The 22,010-nt window shown below is 37.0% G+C and overlaps 5 protein-coding genes across 5 annotated transcripts in view; 3 read left to right on the top strand and 2 right to left on the bottom strand.

Annotated features, from left to right (window-relative positions):
• Positions 1 to 22,010, bottom strand: part of LOC127557646 (uncharacterized) — a 370,654-nt gene that overhangs the window by 152,495 nt on the left and 196,149 nt on the right. The gene's annotated exons all lie outside the window — the stretch shown is intronic.
• The window catches only part of LOC127556669 (uncharacterized), a 170,406-nt gene that overhangs the window by 117,224 nt on the left and 31,172 nt on the right, over positions 1 to 22,010 (bottom strand). The gene's annotated exons all lie outside the window — the stretch shown is intronic.
• LOC127556679 (uncharacterized) overlaps positions 1 to 22,010 on the top strand; it is a 346,970-nt gene that overhangs the window by 309,837 nt on the left and 15,123 nt on the right. The gene's annotated exons all lie outside the window — the stretch shown is intronic.
• Positions 1 to 22,010, top strand: part of LOC127556670 (clusterin-associated protein 1-like) — a 161,743-nt gene that overhangs the window by 132,559 nt on the left and 7,174 nt on the right. The gene's annotated exons all lie outside the window — the stretch shown is intronic.
• LOC127553465 (clusterin-associated protein 1-like) lies at positions 1,486 to 2,872 on the top strand. Its single transcript, XM_051984181.1, has one exon. The coding sequence runs from the start codon at positions 1,607 to 1,609 to the stop codon at positions 2,870 to 2,872; it is 1,266 nt and encodes a 421-aa protein (XP_051840141.1). The 5' UTR covers positions 1,486 to 1,606.

Here is a 22,010-nt window from a genome sequence, read left to right as displayed (position 1 = left end):
TCTTGGCAAATGGCTGGAGCTGGACTTGTCGATGGTGTCTTTGCAGGACAAGCACCAGATAGCTACTGGCTATGACCATAAATCCCACCAAGGAAATCAGGAATAGAGAACAAAATTATAAATACAGAGACTTTGAATGATGCTGGAGCAAACTGTGAACAGAATCCAATATTCCATAGCCTCGTGTTGTTACTTCTTTCTGTAAACTTCTGAATATTTGCAAATATATAGACATTTATTAGAAAGTGTAGCATCCAGCAAAAAAAGCAAAAGGGAGCAATGTAATTTGAGTCTTGAGCTTTGAGTTTTGACCAAATGGAAAAAATAAAGGGACTGATGGTGATAATCTAAAACCCACTCAGAAAGCAAGTGATAGTGAGAGAAACATTACGGCCACTCGGTGGAGGAAAAACAGCCAACATGATCCAGGAAAATTTTCATCCCCAAACCAAGCATTGTCTGAGGGACTCCGCTGGAAATGAGCACAATGGAGTTGGCCAGAGACAAGTGGAAGAGAATGGAGTCTATGGACCGCATCCTGTTGTCATTATAGAAAGTGATGGTATAACGACAAAGGAGAAAGGCGTTTCCCAGCATTCCAGCTCCTGTCTGTGTGAAGAAGACAATACCTAGAACTAAATCAAGGAAAACAAGTTTCTCACTGACTAAAGTAGAAATGTTTTAAGAGACAGATGCAAGAAATATAAAAAGGGAGGAAGGAAAGAAGGAACAAAAAGGAGAGAAAAAGGAGGGAGGGAAGAGAGAGTAAAGGATGGAGATATTGCGGGATTAAAGAGGGAGGGAAGGAAGGGAGGAAAGTAGAGAAGCAGATAAGGAGGAAGGCAAGAAGAGAAATGGGGAAGGATGAAGGGAAAAGAAGGAAGGAAAGGAAGGAAAAGAGGAAGGAAAGTTGGAGGGAGGAAAGGAAAGAAAGCAGGAAGGAGGGAGGGAAGAAAGAAATGTTCTCAGAGAAAGATGCAAGAAACAAAAAAGGAAAGAGGGAAGAAAGAAAGGAAGAAAGAATGAGGAAAGAAAGAAACAGGGAAGAAGGAAGAAAGAGAGGAAGGAAAGAAGCAGTTTTCCAACATTATCCTAGAAGACAATTTTGAGAAATTAAAACAAATCATGATCAACTTGATTATATTTCTTGAATTTTTTTTTGTAGTGAGCAGAGCGCAAATACTTAAATACTTAAAAAGTCATCTAGACATAGCACCACTATTTACTCAGGCAAAGAAAAAATGAGGAAAAGATAGAAACAGATGGGGAAAGAGAAAGGGAATAAAGGAAAAGAGAGAAATCTGGATGTATGGTTACTTATAGAAGGAAAATTGCGAATAAAAAAACACATTAAGATATTTTAGATTATGAAACATCGAAAAAACACAGAATTACAATTTGAAAATTTACATTTAAGAGATGATACTTAAGTGAAAATACAGTCATGATACTTTTTAACATCATAAATTTCTACAGAAGAAGTTGCCATAGTAACCGCCCGAGCCAAACCACCTTCTTCCCGGCTCGATGGAGGGTCGCTAAAAACCAAGGTTCCGGATCGCGTTATTTTAGGGGCCAACCGAGGTCACTGACGAGATCACCAGCCATGTCTTTCCGTGACCTAAGGAATTTTACAGAAATGATGAGGGCTCTCAGATATCCCCGACACATCTCTATGGAGAATTTTTGCACACCAAACTTTGGGCTTGTATCTGAAGTGCTTCTCTGGCTTGTAAAGAGGTATGAGCCTCAGACTGACATTTCTTCTGATGTTGAGACAGAGCAGGATCGAGTTTTCTTCATTAAGGCAATTGCACAATTCATGGCCACCAAAGCCCATATAAAACTTAACACTAAGAAACTGTATCAAGCAGATGGCTATGCAGTAAAAGAACTATTGAAAATCACATCAGTCCTTTATAATGCCATGAAAACTAAAGGAATGGAAGGTTCTGAAATAGGAGAAGAAGATATCAGCAAATTCAAATTTGATCTTGGCTCAAAGATTGCAGATTTGAAAGCAGCTAGGCAGCTTGCTTCTGAAATTACATCAAAAGGAGCATCTCTCTATGATTTACTTGGCAAAGAAGTGGAGCTGCGGGAGTTGAGAACAGAAGCAATTGCCAGACCACTGGAGATAAATGAGACTGAAAAAGTGATGAGGATTGCAGTTAAAGATATTTTGGCACAAGTTCAGAAAACTAAAGATTTGCTCAACAATGTGGCCTCGGATGAAGCAAACTTAGAAGCCAAAATTGAAAAAAGAAAATTAGAACTTGAAAGAAACCGAAAGCGCCTACAAACTCTGCAGAGTGTCAGACCAGCCTTTATGGATGAATATGAGAAGATTGAGGAGGAATTGCAGAAGCAATATGACATATATCTGGAAAAATTTCGAAATCTGGCCTACCTAGAACAACAACTTGAGGATCATCATAGAATGGAGCAGGAAAGATTTGAGGAAGCTGAAAATACTTTACGTCTAATGCGGAATAAACTTAAGGAAGAAGAAAAGCGACTTCTTAAGAGTGGAAGTAATGATGATTCAGACATAGACATCCAAGAAGATGATGAATCTGACAGTGAAATGGAAGAGAGACGATTATCAAAGCCACGAACAGCCATGGAAGTTTTGATGCAAGGAAGACCCAACAAACGCATCGTGGGTACAATGCAAGGTGGAGAAACTGATGATGATGAAGATTCAGAGGACAGCGAAATTGATATGGAAGATGATGAAGATGATGATGATGATCTGGAAGATGAAAGCATAGCTTTCTCCCCAACTAAGCCAAATCGTAGGGCCCGGAAACCTGAGCCGCTGGATGAGAGTGACAATGATTCTAGCTTACTCCTCCTGGCCCCTATGTAAATTAAACACAACATAGGTAAATCTGTGATGAGATGTTTGGGAAAGTAATATCCATTATTTTAACTAAATTAGCTGATCATTATTGAAGGTGTTCAAGCTGTATCCTCCTTTGCTTTAGAGTTCATGAGGTTTAAACAGGAACCAAAATACCACCAAGGTTTTTGGAATATATTTTTGGAAAACAGGATTTCTTATTTCATATCATAAAGGAGGTACATAAAGGTCCACCAAACCACAAAGAGAAAAGAAACATTACTAATACCACTGTGCTACAAGTCAGATCTTAGGAATCATCCCAAGAATAGCTATCCTCCGTGTATGCTGCTTTCACATGGTTTTTAGAACACTCTGGCAACATACCAATTTTTAGGGTTGCTCTTTTAAATTTTAAAATTCTCTGTGTGTTCTCTGTATCAAGTTTTGAATTTTCTTAAATAAACATTTTTCTAACATTTCAAAAAAAATAAATTTCTACAGAAGAAGAAAGAGTGTCCATCTGTCTCTCTGCCTGCTTCTCTGTTGATTTTTGCTTGTCTCTTATTCTCTCTGACTCTTTCTCTCTATGTCTTTGGCTTTCTATCTCTGTGCATGTGTGTGTCTGTGTCCCTGTCACTTTGTTTCTCACTATCTCTCCTCTCTGTCTCTCTTTGTTCCTCTATCTACACACACACACACACACACACAGACACACACACACACACACACACACACAGACACACACACACACAGACACACAGACACACAGACACACAATAGAATAAAGAAGAGAGATACAATAATATCATAAGAAATAGTTGAATCATTCATCTGAAAAGTTCTCATTCTTTCTACCCTTTTCATTTAGATTATAATAATGCAAGCAAAGGAATCCTGTCAAAATTATCCATCCATAATACAAAGAGAAGTTCCTGATAGAAGATAATCCAGATGAAATAAAATAAAAAAGAAATAGCCTTGATACTGATTGGGGTGAGCTCTGAAACTCTCCTCTGACAGAGGCCAGCCCTTCGGGGCAGTTAAGTGGTTTCATTAAGATTAGCCCAGGACCACTCCCTACTTGGCTCCAACGTAAGTGGAGATCTGGACCTGATTTCTATTGAGTACCTGCACCCTCTAGTGAAGTGAAAATTAGTCCAGGATCACTCCTAGTGGCTGGAACTTAAATGGTCTCATTGAATTGGAAATCTAGAGCTGGGGGCAATGACAACATTGAAGGAATCTCATTCTTTTTTTTTTTTTTTTTTTTTTTTATAATAAATTTTATTTTATTTAATAATAACTTCGCATTGACAGAATCCATGCCAGGATAATTTCTACACGACATTATCCCTTGCAATCACTTATGTTTCGTTTTTTTCCCCTCCCTCCCTCCTCCCCCCCCCCCAGGATGGCAAGCAGTCCTATATATGCTAAACATGTTGCAGTATATCCTAGATACAATACATATTTGCAGAACCGAACAGTTCTCCTGTTGCACAGGGAGAATTGGATTCAGAAGGTAAAAATAACTCGGGAAGAAAATCAAAAATGCAAATAGTTCACATTCGTTTCCCAGTGTTCCTTCTTTGGGTGTAATCTGTTTCTGTCCATCATTTATCCATTGAAACTCAGGTCTCTTTGTCATAGAAATCATCTTCCATCAGAATACATCCACATACAGTATCGTTGTCGAAGTGTATAATGATCTCCTGGTTCTGCTCATCTCACTTAGCATCAGTCCATGTAGGTCTCTCCAAGCCTCTCTGTATTCATCCTGTTGGTCATTTCTTATAGAACAATAATATTCCATAACATTCATATACCACAATTTACCCAGCCATTCTCCAATTGATGGCATCCATTCATTTTCCAGTTTCTAGCCACTACAAACAGGGCTGCTACAAACATTTTGGCACATACAGGTCCCTTTCCCTTTTTTAGTATCTCTTTGGGGTATAAGCTCCTGGGTCATTTTTCAAGGTCACTTGTTCTTCCAGTGAGGTGTTAGAGGTGAGAAAGTATAACTTTCTTCTATTTTTTCATTCTTTTCATTTTATTTGAATCTTTCTTGATGTCTTCTTGAGGCATTCGTTTCCACTAGCCCAATTCTAATTTTTAAGAAATTAATTTATACGGTCATATATCTCCTTTTCTATTTGGCCAATTCTATTTTTAAAGAGTTGTTTTCTTCAGTTGATTTTTTCCCCCTCTTAGCCAATTTTATTTTTGAAGGAGTTATTTTCTTTGATCAATTTTTGTACTTCCTTTTCCAAGCTGTTTACTTTTTTCATAATTGTCTTTCATGACTCTCATTTCTTTTCCCATTTTTTCCTCTGTCTCTTTTAATTTTTAAAATCCCTTTCAAGGATTTTTGGACTTGAGATCAATTCATATTACCCTTTGATACTTTGAATGTAAGTATTTTGATATTTTTGTCCTTTTCTGAGTTGTGTTTTGATCTTCCATGTTGTCATAGTAGCTTCCCATGATCAGGATTCTTTTTTGTTTTTTTGCTGATTTTTTTTAACCTAAGTTCTGCTCCTGGTGTGCAGCAGCCGCTGTTCCAAGCTTCTTTTGCTGAAGATTAGGGGTCTTGTCACTGGGTTTTTCTACCAGGCCTCTGGGACTGAGTCTTCTCCATTGCATTAGAGTGACCCAGACTGGACATGACTGTTATACCCTTGCTTCCGGAAATGACCATTTTCTTTCTGTACTGGGGCTAGAAGCCTTAGGGATAGGCTGCTTTGCCACTAGCCTGTTGAGTCAAAACTGAGTCCGAGACTGGTGATCTGTACTGCCTCCAGCTGCCTTGCCCAGACACTGCCTTCAGTAGGCTGCAATCCCCTTTTACCCAAGTGAGGCAGACCTTTCCTGAAGTTCTTCTAACTTATCTTAAGCTGGACAATTATTTTGTTGTTGGTTTTTTTTTTTTTTTTGGTAGATTCTGTCATTCTAGAATCCATAAGAGGATCCTTTTTTTTTCCCCCAAAGGGAAACTGGGAGGATCTCAGGAAACTTTCTTACTTCTCCCTATCTTATTTGATTCCTACCATTCTTAAATGTGTTTTTTGTAAACAACATATTGTTGGGTTCTAATTTTTAATTCATTCTGCTATCCATTTCTATTTTATGAGATCATCCCATTCACATTCAATGTGATAATTACTATTTGTGAATTTCCCTGCTATCTTATTTTTAATCACTATTTTCCTTTTGAATCTTTATTTTTACCTTACCCCTATAATCTTTTCTTCTCCCCTTACCTTCTTACTCTTTATTTTACCCATCCATATGAAAGTCTCCCTTATCCTCTTCCTTTCACCCTCCTCCTGTTCATCTACACAACCTTTTAATCTATACACTTCTATATATAGACCTCTATACACCCTCCCCCAATCTGTTTTTAGCTTTCTCATTTCTCTAGAAGTTGATTTCTAAACTTCTCCAGATGTTGTTTCCTCTTCAACCCAAATGAGAAAACGTTTCCATCATTACCAACCCTCTACTCTCACCTGCTTTCTTTGTATTAAGTCTTCCTCCGTGCATTATTTTTATGAGATAATTACTCTTTTCAATTTTTCCTGCCTAATTTTGTGTCTTAGACTTATTCTCTCATAGACATATTCCATCCATATCAGCCTTAAACTTTTTTCCAACTATCTTAGTAACAATAAGTTTTGAGTACTGCTAACATGTTCAGATCTCACAAATAAATAGTTTGACCTCAATGAGTGACTTATGATTAATGTTTAATATTTTCCTTATATTTCTTCTGAATCTTGTACTGAGTTCTTCTTTGTTTGTTTTTATAAATGCTCAAAAGTCTTTCAGCTCATCAAATATCTTTGTTTTCTAAAAGAGGAAAGTGTTTGAATGCATGAACAAAAAGGGATTTTTTCCCTAGTATTAGGTCCCACAATTCTTAGAATCCGGTGTTCTTGCTCCTTTCCCACCAGCTTCTGAAATTATTTGCTTGCTATTTTGTTAGGGCAGAATTCAGGGAGGAGGTATATATGGATTTAATGTGGCAAAGCAGATAGAAATGTGTTCCATGCCACAAAGCATCCCAATATTTGAGGATTTGGGAGTCACCGAAGATCAGCACAAAAGGGCTAATGGCTGGGAACCACGCTGCCATGAGTTCTGAAATGGCCAGGATCCATTGATTAGATTTGTTACTGTTAAAGAGATAAAATGACAAACCAGAATAAATAGAATAAAAGGAGGCATATATGCTCACTAGTAGGAGAATACCAAGAGTGGCTCTTTTCTCAGGGAAAGTTCTGGGAGAGAGATGTGAGCTATGAATATGTTGGACTTGCTGATGGTGTCTGTGTAGGAGAAGCACTAAAAAGGCATCAGCCCAGATCATGAATCCCACACATATAATATCAGGAATAGAAAAGACAATTGCTGATAAATGGTCAAAGGATATGAACAGACAATTTTCAGAGGATGAAATTGAAACTATTACCACTCATATGAAAGTGTTCCAAATCATTATTGATCAGAGAAATGCAAATTAAGACAACTCTGAGATACCACTACACACCTGTCATATTGACTAAGATGACAGGAAAAAATAATGATGAATGTTGGAGGGGATGCGGGAAAACTGGGACACTGATGCATTGTTGGTGGAGCTGTGAACGAATCCAACCATGCTGGAGAGCAATCTGGAATTATGCCCAAAAATTTATCAAATTGTGCATACCCTTTGATCCAGCAGTGTTTGTATTGGGCTTATATCCCAACAAAATACTAAAGAAGGGAAAGGGACCTGTATGTGCCAAAATGTTTGTAGCAGCCCTGTTTGTAGTGGCTAGAAACTGGAAAATGAATGAATGCCCATCAATTGGAGAATGGCTGGGTAAATTGTGGTATATGAATGTTATGGGATATTATTGTTCAGTAAGAAATGACCAGCAGGATGAATACAGAGAGGACTGGTGAGACTTACATGAACTGATGCTAAGTGAAATGAGCAAAACCAGGAGATCATTATACACTTCGACAACGGTATTGTATGAAGACATATTTTGATGGAAGGTGATTTCTTTGACAAAGAGACCTAACTGAGTTTCTTTTTTTATATATATATATATATATATATTTTTCTTTTTTTATTATTATTTTTTTAATTTAATTTTATTTAATAATAACTTTGTATTGACAGAATCCATGCCAGGATAATTTTTACACAGCATTATCCCTTGCAATCACTTATGTTTCGTTTTTTCCCCTCCCTCTCTCCTCCCCCCCCCAAGATGGCAAGCAGTCCTATATATGTTAAATATGTTGCAGTATATCCTAGATACAATACATATTTGCAGAACCGAACAGTTCTCCCGCTGCACAGGGAGAATTGGATTCAGAAGGTAAAAATAACTCGGGAAGAAAATCAAAAATCAAATAGTTCACATTCATTTCCCACTATTCCTTCTTTGGGAGTAGCTGTTTCTGTCCATCATTTATCCAATGAAACTCAGTTAAGTCTCTTTGTCAGAGAAATCCACTTCCATCAGAATACATCCTCATACAATATCGTTGTCGAAGTGTATAATGATCTCCTGGTTCTGCTCATCTCACTTAGCATCAGTCCATGTAGGTCTCTCCAAGACTCTCTGTATTCGTCCTGCTGGAGACCTAACTGAGTTTCAATGGATAAATGATGGACAAAAGCAGCTACACCCAAAGAAAGAACACTGGGAAACGAATGTGAATTATCTGCATTTTTGTTTTTCTTCCCGGGTTATTTATACCTTCTGAATCCAATTCTCCCTATGCAACAAGAGAACTGTTCGGTTCTGCACACATATATTGTATCTAGGATATACTGCAACATATCCAACATATAAAGGACTGCTTGCCATCTAGGGGAGGGGGTGGAGGGAGGGAGGAGAAAAAAATTGGAACAGAAACGAGTGCAAAGGATAATGTTGTAAAAAAAAAATTACCCTGGCATGGATTCTGTCTATATAAAGTAATTATTAAATAAAAATTTAAAAAAAAGAAAAGAAAAGAAAAGACAATTGTAAAAAGTGAGACATTGAAAGAGATAGGAGAGAACATTGACCAGTATCCCAGATACCACATCCTTGTATCATTAGTCATATATCTTGCTTTATGCATAGTTCCAAGAAAAGTAAAATTGACCAGCAGGGAGAAGCACCAGCAGAAGAAGCAAGAAGGGACAATATAGTTTGGGGCTTGGGTTTTGAATTCTGCCCACCTGGAGTTACTCGGACTTATAGTGATGACCTGAAAACCACTCAAAAGGCAGGTGATGTTGAGGAAAATGCTCCGGGATATATTATAAAGATAAACAATGAGTTTACATCCAAAAGGACCAAAGAAATTTTTAACACGCAAACATATAATCATTAGAGGGATTCGCTTGGAGAGAAACACTTTTGAGTTGGCCAAGGCTAAGTGGGCAAAAAGGCACTCTATGGTCCTCAGCTTGTGACCGATAAGGAAAGTGAAGGTGAAAAGACTCAGGAGGAAAAAAAATGCCAAGAATCCCAACTGCCATCTGAATAAGGAAGACACTGCCCAGTACCAAATCTCTATGCATTGTTTTCTTGAAATCTTGGGAAGAACCAGTCAGTGCTGGGAAATCCTACAGGAAAATGAAGAGATTTATTTAGGTTTTTAAGAGTATTACTGAAGAGACTGTGGATCCTTTTAGGGAAGCAAAGAACAACTTGTGGATTTGGTTGAATTTTCATATAATTGTACTTAAACCACTGAGTTTAAACCAGTGGTTGTATTTTCTGTGTTTTTCCCTGGTTTCAAGGATGTGAAAGTTAGCAAATTATTTTGAAATAACATAGATATGACACCAGGAGTCCATCTTCCATTCCAAATCCTTTTTTTATCCTTTGGTGCTTTTGATGCTATATGCTAGAAGAAGGAATTCACAAGTTCAATTTCAAAATGTAATATAGTACAAATCTTTTCACAATGCAATATTAAAAGGTGAAAATTTTGAATAAAATAATTAATTACACCTTAAATGAGAAATTATCACACCAAGTCAACACAGTGCACTTCTCTCAATGTCAGATGCATCTTGCTTTAAATTACATGACAGTAGTAGCTTTTTTACAATATTTTGATGGGGATTAAATGAGAAAATATGACAATTGGTTGGCAAGCTTTAAAATGCTATAAATTATGCTATTAATAAGAATCTATCAACTTAATCTTTAAAAATGATGAAATTTATCACCTGGCATGTGTATGTGTATCTGTGTATGTATATGTAAATATTTTATTTACACTTTTAAAATTTCAATAAAAACATATGAAAAATGTTTTTAATTTTAAGTTGAAAATAGGTTTGAAATTACAAAATTTATCCAACCAAATGAAATAACTTTAAGCAGAGGAAAAGTTCTTGTCTGGCCCCAGAATATCAATAGCTGATTAATTTTAATTAAATCCCAAAGCAACCAAAATACATCAATATCATAATCTATAAATTTTGGCATATTATTCTAAAAGAATATCATTCTTCTATTAAAAAAATAAAAACATGAAGAACAAATTAGGTAATAGACAAGCATTTGTTAAATGCAAATTATATGCCAGGTGCTAGTGATGCAAATTTAAAAAAAAGACAATTTTTGCCTCAATTAGGTTAAGATCTATTAAGAATGGAATATTCCAAAAGCAATGTATAGAGGAAAAGTGATAGTATACATATTTTCTACATTGTAAAAGGATGAAAATAGAATGACAGAAGATATGGAAAAGCAATAATCAAAATAATTATGCATTGACAAGGACAACAGTAATAATTAATAACAATAATAGGAGCTAGCATTCACATAGTATCTGCCATTTTCCAATCACTGTGCTAAGGGCTTCACAAAAAAAATCTCTCATCAAATAGTAACATGAAGGAAATGCAAAGCTTATACATACATAACATTCTATTATTTTTTCTATATGATAACTCATTTTTATTGAGATGAAGAAGTGATTCTGGGTTCTCTTCATCTTTGGGAGCTGAACACAACTTCTAGTTGATTGCACTTCTGTGAGCAGTGTTCAAATAAGGTCCTTTCTTTGGTCATGGCAAGCCATAGAATAAAGAAAATACAAGATGTCCCTCATCATTGTCCAATAACTTGTTTCTATGATGAGAACAAGAAAATGATGAACAATGCAGCCAAATGTGCTAAAATCTGGAAAGGTTTTAGAAAGTATAAATCTATGCCCTATGAGTCTAAAAGTAGGACACTTATGAAATAATGAGTAGAAGGATCAATACTGATAAAAATGAATTGTATCCATCTTGACTTTCTTGCTGCAAAATAAATCAGAATACAAAAAAAAAAAAGAAAGAAAAGAAAATTGGAGCTAGATGAAAGACTTAACCAAAGGTTTTCTATGAAGCTATAACAACCAAATGTTTCCTGGGACAATATATCATCACATATGTTATAATCTTGCATTATGGTATTCATAATATGTATTAGCAGCAAGACCGCCATGATAAATAATAGAAACATCTATCCCAAGTATGAGGATAATCTTATTAATTTAGAAGTAGAATGTATCTTAGAAACAATTTTGTCAGTGAGTCATTCAATTAATACTTTTCTCAGCAATTAATGTGTACCAGACACTTTGCTAAGAGTTGGGAATGTGAAGAAAAGCAAAAGGCTATTCTTGCTCTCAAGGAGCTAAAAGTCTAATAAGGGAGATGCAAACAACTATATGCTAACAAAAAAAAAATCTTCCTATAGGATGAATGGGAGACATGCAACAAAGGGAAGAGACCAAAATTAAGGGAGATCAGGAAAGGCATCAGATAATTCTGGTACATTTCCATCTGATAGTGGGATTTTTTGGGAATTTGAAGGAATTGAGTGAAGGAATAAGGCACAGATGAGAAGAAAAAATAACTCCAGGAATGGGGATCATATGGTAAAAATGCCCAGAGTCAGGAAATTGAATGTCTGTCTTGTTTGAGAAAGTGTCAGGGGGCCAATACGGCAGAATCATAGAATACCTGTAAAAGGATGCACCATAAGGTGCAAGAAAACTGGAATAGCAAGAAAGGGAAAATAAAATGGCCTTGGAATGAAAAAGAGGAGACTTCATATTTGATCCAGAAGATCTTAGGAAATATATGGATTCTATTGAGTAGGAGAGAGATGTGATAAGACTTGTGCTTTAGGAAGAAAATATTACTAACTGATTGGAAGATGAACTAGAGTGGAGAAAGACCAAGAAGCCACATTATTATATTGATCCACGTGTAAGGTGATTAGAGTGTTGGCAGTATTAGAAGGAAAGGAGTTTATAGAGAACAGATGTTATAAAAGCAAAGTCTGTCAGTCTCATCTGAACTGCAACTTGGATATGAAGGCTGAGAAAATATTGCTACTGAGAGAAATTATTAAATTGGAATGGAGGTTTTTCCTTGGTATTTCATCATCCAGGGACCAGTTCTTACAGATATTTCAATCAATCTCTGATGGATATTGCTGATAGAAGAGATTACTCAAATCCTCAGGATACATGCTCCTCAATTTTATGCATGATCCCACCTAATTAAAAGAGCTTACTTTTATTTAAAGTGTAAAGACTAGGTGTCTTTTTGCAGCAGAGAAATGATCTTCTATCCTTGAAATTGTCCATTACAATTTAGGGTGAGATGGAGTAGAGATGGATTTCTTTTTTCCAGATTTCTGGAGCCAGCTGAGTCTCGTGGATAAATATAAGGAGGAGGAGCTGAAGACTTTTAGCCCACTTCATTAATATGTCCATTTCCTTTTTAACTGTTAACTAATCTGGACTGATAATTATCACCTGTCACTGAAATAGCTCCTTTTTCAAACTTTGTGAGCCATGCGGGGATCTTCATAATTTTGTCTTTGATTACTAAGAGAAATCACTGGCTATCAATATATTGGTTTTTTTGTCAGTCTAATGAATTAATTATTAATTACCCAGAAACTCTGTCTTCAGAGTTTTTCATTCATAACAGTACAGAGCATGCAACCTAATTTTTGAACTTGAGTAACTAGAAAAATGCTGGTATCCTCAAAAATAATATGGAAGTTTGGAAGAGGGAAAGGTATTGAGGGAAAAATAATAGGGCCAGTTTGGGACATGTCAAATTTAAGATGTCAATTGGGCATTCTGTCCTCCAGGCAAGTGGAGATGTGAGACTAGCAGTACCATGTTTCCCCGATAATAAGACACTGTCTTATTATTTTTTTTTTTGGAGAGAAAAACACAAGAGGGATTATTTTCAGGGGAGAGCTTATTTTAATGAACTATTCTTTTCCTTTTGATGAGATCCCTGTTTCCATACTGGGGCATCTTCTGAGTTTTTCTTTCTTACCTCTTACTTCCTTGCTTGCTCTTAAGGTTTCCTTTCTCCTCATCCTTTTTTGTGTTCTTGAAGCTGCTTTGGCCCAAGGAGTACAAGAGAAAGGGAGACAGAAAGGAATGGTTTACTGTTCTCCAGTCCCAGTGTTAGACATCATGTAAGTATTTATTATATTCTCTGTCATAAGCCTCAAAAGCTTGAGCTACATTAAGGGAACAGGAAGTCCTTAGTTCTTTCCCAGGCTTTTCTTTTTACTAAGTAAGGGCATTTCCCCTGCTTGTACAGAGGAGAACTCAGGGTACAAAACAAAATTCAGTTTGTGGATGAAACTCAGAGTCCAGAATCCTAGGTTTAGGATTGAGTTTTTTTGCATTAACAAAGGTTCTCTTTCCCAATTGACTTCCTTTTCATTAATCTGGGGTCCTTGTCTGGGAACACTTTGTAGATTGGTTTGAGTAAAAGTCTATAATACAAAAATGAGTTTCAACAATTTTCTAATTAGCACATCGGATGGACTTTTCTCAATCCTTATTGATATCTATAAACTTTTGACATTGTATATGAACTTCTTCTTGATAATCTTAATGTTTTTATGACTAATAGCTTCCTGGTATTCCTCCTACCTACCTGACTAGTTAGTTCTCTGTGTCCTTTGATGAATCTTTATTCAGACTATGCCTAGTAAACCTTGCTATTCTATATGTATCTCTCATAACTGCTCTTCTGTTCTCCCTTTGTAATATTTCACTTGGTAATGTCATCAGCTACTAAAGTTCTTATCATCTGCATGCTGATGATTTTTAAAGATACTTATTTAACCCTAACTCCTCTACTTACCATGTTTCCCCGATAATAAGACCTATCCCTCCCCTTACTATGTAAGATTCCTCTAAAATAAGCCCACCCCCGAAAATAAGCCCTATTGAGATCGCTACTGTAGTAAAGGTGACCCCTGTGCTGCACGCTACATTACGGTACCCTCTGTATGCACCATTTCTCCCCCACACTCCCAGGTGAAACACACGCCGCACTCCGAGCTGCATCCAATCAGAGCTGCAGCAGTGAGCGCATCATCCTGTTCTTCCCCAGTGATTTGCTTGCTGGCGCCACTGAGAGCAGTGCCACGGAGGAGAGCTGAGGCAGCACAACATAAAAACCCGGTATGTGAGTGGGAGTGAGGGGGCATGATGGAGGATAAAAGGGGCATGATGGAGGATAAAAGAAGAACTCAGGAGGCATCATGGAGGATAGAAGGAGCACTCAGGGAGCATGATGGGGTTAAAACATTATTGAGGGGCATGATGGAGTGAAAAGAAGGACTGATGGTCATAATTTTATTATTCTGTCTGCACGGGTCACCTGTGTTTTGGCAATTTGTTTGGAAATTGAACAAGCTATTCAACCTCACCCAAATGCAATAAAGGCCTGCTCAGGGTAACAAAAAGCCTGAACAAAACCCAAAGGTAAAGATACTCAATGCTACTTGCTCCTTGCCTCAGAGAAGAGCTTGGCTTCCATAGTGTCTATAGTAAATTCTGCTAAGTCTATCTATACTCCTCTACTCTCCCACTCCTCATGTACCTTCTAGATACTGGACTGGTAGGAAGGAAATGGGTTTTTGTTGAGATCTTACCTTCACTGATTCCAGTCTCCATCAACTAAACAAGCTTAAGGCAACCTTTTTATTTATTTTATTTTTTTATAATTTTTCAAAACAACCTTTTTAGAGGGAGATTCTGGGGTGATGTGAAGGAAAAATAAATCAGGAGCTATGGAGAGTAAGCTAACTTTTGAAAGTACATTTAAATTGTTCCGGTTAAGATGGCGGAGAGGAGGCTCACAGCTGCATAAGCTCCACGCTTTCTCTCACTATCCATTTCATTAAAAGCCTCTGAATCAATGCTTGACTGAAAAAAACCCACAAATAGTTACCAAGAGAAGCCATCCTTGAGATCCGCCAAGAAAGGTCTGTCTTTACTGGAGGGCTGGGACGGTTTTAGATCGGGCGCAGGCGGCAGGCAGTAGCAGTGAGGGCACAGGAGCAGACTGGAGAGGGGGTGGAGAGTGATCGTAGCCGTCTCTGCGGGGAGAGCTTCGCTACAGGTTTGGATACTTTCCTCCGGCAGCAAGTCAACAGCCCAGCAGAGAAGCTAAAAACACCGGGGCTGAAGAATACAACCCCAAACAGCTGGAGTCTCTCAGGACCTGGCCGCCCCCTCCTTCCCCCCCTCAGTGACTCAGCACGCTTTGGGATCTCAGAGCGCAGGCGCAGCACAGTCCTGCTAGTGCCTCACTGCTGCCCCCTGCAGTCTGTAGAGGAAGCTCGATAACACACCCAGCCCCCCCCCCCCAAAGAAAGACTCCAGTTTTTTCTGTTTTTCTTTGGTAGTTTGTCTCTGATTAATAGACAGAATGAGCAAGAAGCTGAAGAGGACTTTAACCCTTGACAGCTTCTACACAGATAGAGAGCAGACTCTAAATCCTGAGGAGACTAAAAACAGGCAGTCCCCAGGTGAATCCCCAAAGGAGGAGATTGTCTGTTCCTCAGCACAGATGAACCTCATAGAAGTGATTAAAAAGGCTCTCACAAGGGAGCTAGAAGAAAAATGGGGAAAGCAGAGTGAGGCTTGGGAAAAGGAGAGGAGGCTTGGCAAAAGAGCCTGGAGAAAGTTAAAGAGAGAGTGGATAAAGAAGTAAAATCCTTGAAAAATAGGATTAGTGAACTGGAAACAGAAAACAGCTCTCTAAAAAACAAAATTGGCGAAATGGAAAAAAATTCCACAGAACAAAAGAACTCAATTGGACAATTAGAGAAAGATTTTTAAAAACTGAAAATCAGAATTGAACAAGTGGAATTGAATGACTCGAGGAGACAAGAAGAATCAGTCAAGCAAATCCAAAAAAATCAAACAATGGAGAAAAATGTGAAATACCTTCTGGGGAAGACAACAGACCTGGAAAACAGATCCAGGAGAGACAATCTGAGAATCATTGGACTCCCAGAAAAACATGATGAAAAAAAGAGCCTGGACACTGTCTTCCAGGAAATTATCAAAGAGAACTGCCCAGAAGTCATAGGAACAGAGGAAAAAATAAACATTGAAAGGATTCATCGATCACCCACTGAAAGGGATCCTAAAATCAAAACACCAAGGAATATAGTGGCCAAATGCCAGAACCCTCAGATGAAAGAAAAAATATTGCAAGCGGCTAGAAAAACCCAATTCAAGTATCAAGGAGCCACAATAAGGATCACCCAGGATCTGGCAGCATCCACATTAAAAGATCGAAGGGCCTGGAATATGATATTCCGAAAGGCTAAGGAACTTGGTATGCAACCAAAAATAACTTACCCAGCGAGAATGAGCATCTTTTTCCAGGGAAGAAGATGGACATTCAACGAAGTAAGCGAATTTCATCTATTTCTGATGAAAAAACCAGAACTTAACAAAAAGTTTGATCTACAAATATAGAACTCAAGAGAAATCTAAAAAGGTAAAGATTAATCTTGGGAACTATATTTTGACTATATAGATGTATAAAGAATACATGTATACCTTGTTCTAGAAATTGATGTGGAAAGGACATTGTACCAGAAAAAGGGTAAAGTGGGGGTAGTACATCTCATGAAGAGGCATAGGAAACCTATTATATCTGAGAGAAAGAATGGAGGGGGATGAATATAGTGGGTATCTTACTGCCTTCAGAATTGGCTTTAAGTGAAAAATCTTAAGACATATTCAATCTATGGTGAAACTTCTCCCATCTCATTGAAAAGTGAGAAGGGAAAAGTGAAAGGGAAGGAATAAGCTAAGCGGAAGGGAATACGGGAACTGGGAGGGAAAGGGGTAAGATAGGGGGAGGAACTCTAAGGCGGGGGGAGGGACACTAAAAAGGGAGGGCTGTGAGAAGCAAGGGGTGCTCACAAGCTTAATACTTGGAAGGGGGGGAAAGGGGAAAGAAGGGAGGAAAGCATAAACCGGGGTTAACAAGATGGCAAGTAATACAGAATTGGTCATTCTAACCATAAACGTGAACGGGGTAAACTCCCCCATAAAGAGGAAGCGGTTAGCAGAATGGATTAAAAGCCAGAATCCTACAATATGTTGTTTACAGGAAACACACCTGAAGCGGGGAGATACATGCAGGTTAAAGGTAAAAGGTTGGAGCAAAATCTACTATGCTTCAGGTGAAGTCAAAAAAGCAGGGGTAGCCATCCTGATCTCAGATCAAGCTAAAGCAAAAATTGACCTAATTAAAAGAGATAAGGAAGGACACTATATCTTGCTAAAGGGTAGCATGGATAATGAAGCACTATCTATATTAAATATATATGCACCAAGTGGGGTAGCATCTAAATTCTTAAAAGAGAAACTAAGAGAGCTGCAAGAAGAAATAGACAGTAAAACTATAATAGTGGGAGATCTTAACCTTGCACTCTCAGAATTAGATAAATCAAACCACAAAATAAATAAGAAAGAAGTCAAAGAGGTAAATAGAATACTAGAAAAGTTAGATATGATAGATCTCTGGAGAAAATGTAATGGAGACAGAAAGGAATACACTTTCTTTTCAGCAGTTCATGGAACCTATACAAAAATTGACCATATATTAGGACATAAAAACCTCAAACTCAAATGCAGTAAGGCAGAAATAGTAAATGCATCCTTTTCAGACCACGATGCAATGAAAATTACATTCAACAAAAAAGCAGGGGAAGTAGACCAAAAAATAATTGGAAACTAAATAATCTCATACTAAAGAATGATTGGGTGAAACAGCAAATCATAGACATAATTAATAACTTCACCCAAGAAAACGATAATAATGAGACATCATACCAAAATGTATGGGATGCAGCCAAAGCGGTAATAAGGGGAAATTTCATATCTCTAGAGGCCTATTTGTATAAAATAGAGAAAGAGAAGGTCAATGAATTGGGTTTGCAATTAAAAATGCTAGAAAAGGAACAAATTAAAAACCCCCAGTCAAACACTAAACTTGAAATTCTAAAACTAAAAGGTGAGATCAATAAAATTGAAAGTAAAAAAACTATTGAATTGATTAATAAAACTAAGAGTTGGTTCTATGAAAAAACCAACAAAATAGACAAACCCTTAGTAAATCTGATTAAAAAAAGGAAAGAGGAAAATCAAATTGTTAGTCTTAAAAATGAAAAGGGAGAACTCACCACTAACGAAGAGGAAATTAGAGCAATAATTAGGAGTTACTTTGCCCAACTTTATGCCAATAAATTCGACAACTTAAATGAAATAGAAAAATACCTCCAAAAATACAGCTTGCCCAAACTAACAGAGGAAGAAGTAAATATCCTAAACAGTCCCATCTCAGAAAAAGAAATAGAACAAACTATCAATCAACTCCCTAAGAAAAAATCCCCAGGACCAGATGGATTTACATGTGAATTCTACCAAACATTTAAAGAACAATTAACTCCAATGTTATATAAACTATTTGAAAAAATAGGGATTGAAGGAGTCCTACCAAACTCCTTTTATGACACAGATATGGTACTGATACCTAAACCAGGTAGGCTGAAAACAGAGAAAGAAAATTATAGACCAATCTCCCTAATGAATATTGATGCTAAAATCTTAAATAAAATATTAGCAAAAAGATTACAGAAAATCATCACCAGGATAATACACTATGACCAAGTAGGATTTATACCAGGAATGCAGGGCTGGTTCAATATTAGGAAAACTATTAGCATAATTGACTATATCAATAACCAAACAAACAAAAACCATATGATCATCTCAATAGATGCAGAAAAAGCATTTGATAAAATCCAACATCCATTCCTAATAAAAACACTTGAGAGCATAGGAATAAATGGACTTTTCCTTAAAATAGTCAGGAGCATATATTTAAAACCATCAGTAAGCATCATATGCAATGGGGAAAAACTGGAACCTTTCCCAGTAAGATCTGGAGTGAAGCAAGGTTGCCCACTATCACCATTATTATTTAATATCGTATTAGAAACACTAGCCTCGGCAATAAGAGTCGAGAAAGATATAAAAGGAATTAGAGTAGGCAATGAGGAAACCAAACTATCACTCTTTGCAGATGATATGATGGTATACCTAGAGAACCCCAGAGATTCTACCAAAAAGCTATTGGAAATAATTCATAATTTTAGCAAAGTAGCTGGCTACAAAATAAATCCCCATAAATCCTCAGCATTTTTATACATCACCAACAAAACCCAACAGCAAGAGATACAAAGAGAAATTCCATTCAGAATAACTGTTGATACCATAAAATATTTGGGAATCTATCTACCAAAGGAAAGTCAGGAATTATATGAGCAAAATTATAAAAAAGTCTCCACACAAATAAAGTCAGACTTAAATAATTGGAAAAATATTAAGTGCTCTTGGATCGGCCGAGCGAACATAATAAAGATGACAATACTCCCTAAACTAATCTATTTATTTAGTGCTATACCAATCAGACTTCCAAGAAAATATTTTATTGATCTAGAAAAAATAACAACAAAATTCATATGGAACAATAAAAAGTCGAGAATCTCAAGGGAATTAATGAAAAAAAAATCAAATGAAGGTGGCCTAGCTGTACCTGATCTAAAATTATATTATAAAGCAGCAGTCACCAAAACCATTTGGTATTGGCTAAGAAATAGATTAGTGGATCAGTGGAAAAGGCTAGGCTCACAAGACAGAATAGTCAATTATAGCAATCTAGTGTTTGACAAACCCAAAGCCCCTAACTTCTGGGAAAAGAATTCATTATTTGATAAAAACTGCTGGGATAATTGGAAATTAGTATGGCAGAAATTAGGCATGGACCCACACTTAACACCATATACCAAGATAAGATCAAAATGGGTCTATGACCTAGGCATAAAGAACGAGATTATAAATAAATTAGAGGAACATAGAATAGTTTATCTCTCAGACTTGTGGAGGAGAAAGAAATTTGTGACCAAAGATGAACTAGAGACCATTACTGATCACAGAATAGAAAATTTCGATTACATCAAATTAAAAAGCCTTTGTACAAATAAAACTAATGCAAACAAGATTAGAAGGGAAGCAACAAACTGGGAAAACATTTTCACAGTTAAAGGTTCTGATAAAGGCCTCATTTCCAAAATATATAGAGAACTGACTCAAATTTATAAGAAATCAAGCCATTCTCCAATTGATAAATGGTCAAAGGATATGAACAGACAATTTTCAGAGGATGAGATTGAAACTATTACCACTCATATGAAAGAGTGTTCCAAATCATTATTGATCAGAGAAATGCAAATTAAGACAACTCTGAGATACCACTACACACCTGTCAGATTGGCTAAGATGACAGGAAAAAATAATGATGAATGTTGGAGGGGATGCGGGAAAACTGGGACACTAATGCATTGTTGGTGGAGTTGTGAACGAATCCAACCATTCTGGAGAGCAATCTGGAATTATGCCCAAAAAATTATCAAATTGTGCATACCCTTTGATCCAGCAGTGTTTCTATTGGGCTTATATCCCAAAGAAATACTAAAGAAGGGAAAGGGACCTGTATGTGCCAAAATGTTTGTAGCAGCCCTGTTTGTAGTGGCTAGAAACTGGAAAATGAATGGATGCCCATCAATTGGAGAATGGCTGGGTAAATTGTGGTATATGAATGTTATGGAATATTATTGTTCTGTAAGAAATGACCAGCAGGATGAATACAGAGAGGACTGGCGAGACTTACATGAACTGATGCTAAGTGAAATGAGCAGAACCAGGAGATCATTATACACTTCGACAACGATATTGTATGAGGACATATTTTGATGGAAGTGGATTTCTTTGACAAAGAGACCTGAGTTTCAATTGATAAATGACGGACAAAAGCAGCTACACCCAAAGAAAGAACACTGGGAAACGAATGTAAACTATCTGCATTTTTGTTTTTCTTCCCGGATTATTTATACCTTCTGAATCCAATTCTCCCTACGCAACAAGAGAACTGTTCGGTTCTGCAAACATATATTGTATCTAGGATATACTTGCAACATATCCAACATATAAAGGACTGCTTGCCATCTAGGGGAGGGGTGGAGGGAGGGAGGGGAAAAAAATCGGAACAGAAACGAGTGTCAATATAATGTAATTATTAAATAAAAAATTTAAAAAAAAAATCATCAGCATGCAGATGATAAGAACTTTAGTAGCTGATGACATTACCAAGTGAAATATTACAAAGGGAGAACAGAAGATGGTTATGAGAGATACATATAGAATAGTAAGTTTACTAGGCATGGTCTGAATAACGATTCATCAAAGACACAGAGAACTAACTAGTCAGGTAGGTAGGAGAATACCAGGAAGCTATTAGTCATAAAAACATTAAGATTATCAGCTGTTTCTGTCCATCATTTATCCATTGAAACTCAGTTAGGTCTCTTTGTCAAAGAAATCCACTTCTATCAGAATACATCCTCATACAATTATCATTGTCGAAGTTTATAATGATCTCCTGGTTCTGCTCATTTCACTTAGCATCAGTTCATGTAGGTCTCTCCAAGTCTCTCTGTATTCATCCTGCTGGTCATTCCTTACAGAGCAATAATATTCCATAACATTCATATACCACAATTTACCCAACCATTCTCCAATTGATGGGCATCCATTCATTTTCCAGTTTCTAGCCACTACAAACAGGGCTGCTACAAACATTTTGGTACATACAGGTCCCTTTCCCTTTTTTAGTATCTCTTTGGGGTATAAGCCCAATAGAAACACTGCTGGATCAAAGGGTATGCACATTTTGATA

Source organism: Antechinus flavipes, chromosome 3, assembly GCF_016432865.1.
Source record: "Antechinus flavipes isolate AdamAnt ecotype Samford, QLD, Australia chromosome 3, AdamAnt_v2, whole genome shotgun sequence".
NCBI classification, from domain to species: domain Eukaryota; kingdom Metazoa; phylum Chordata; class Mammalia; order Dasyuromorphia; family Dasyuridae; genus Antechinus; species Antechinus flavipes.
Note: the sequence above shows the minus strand (reverse complement) of the source record. Positions and strands in the feature narration are given on the sequence as shown.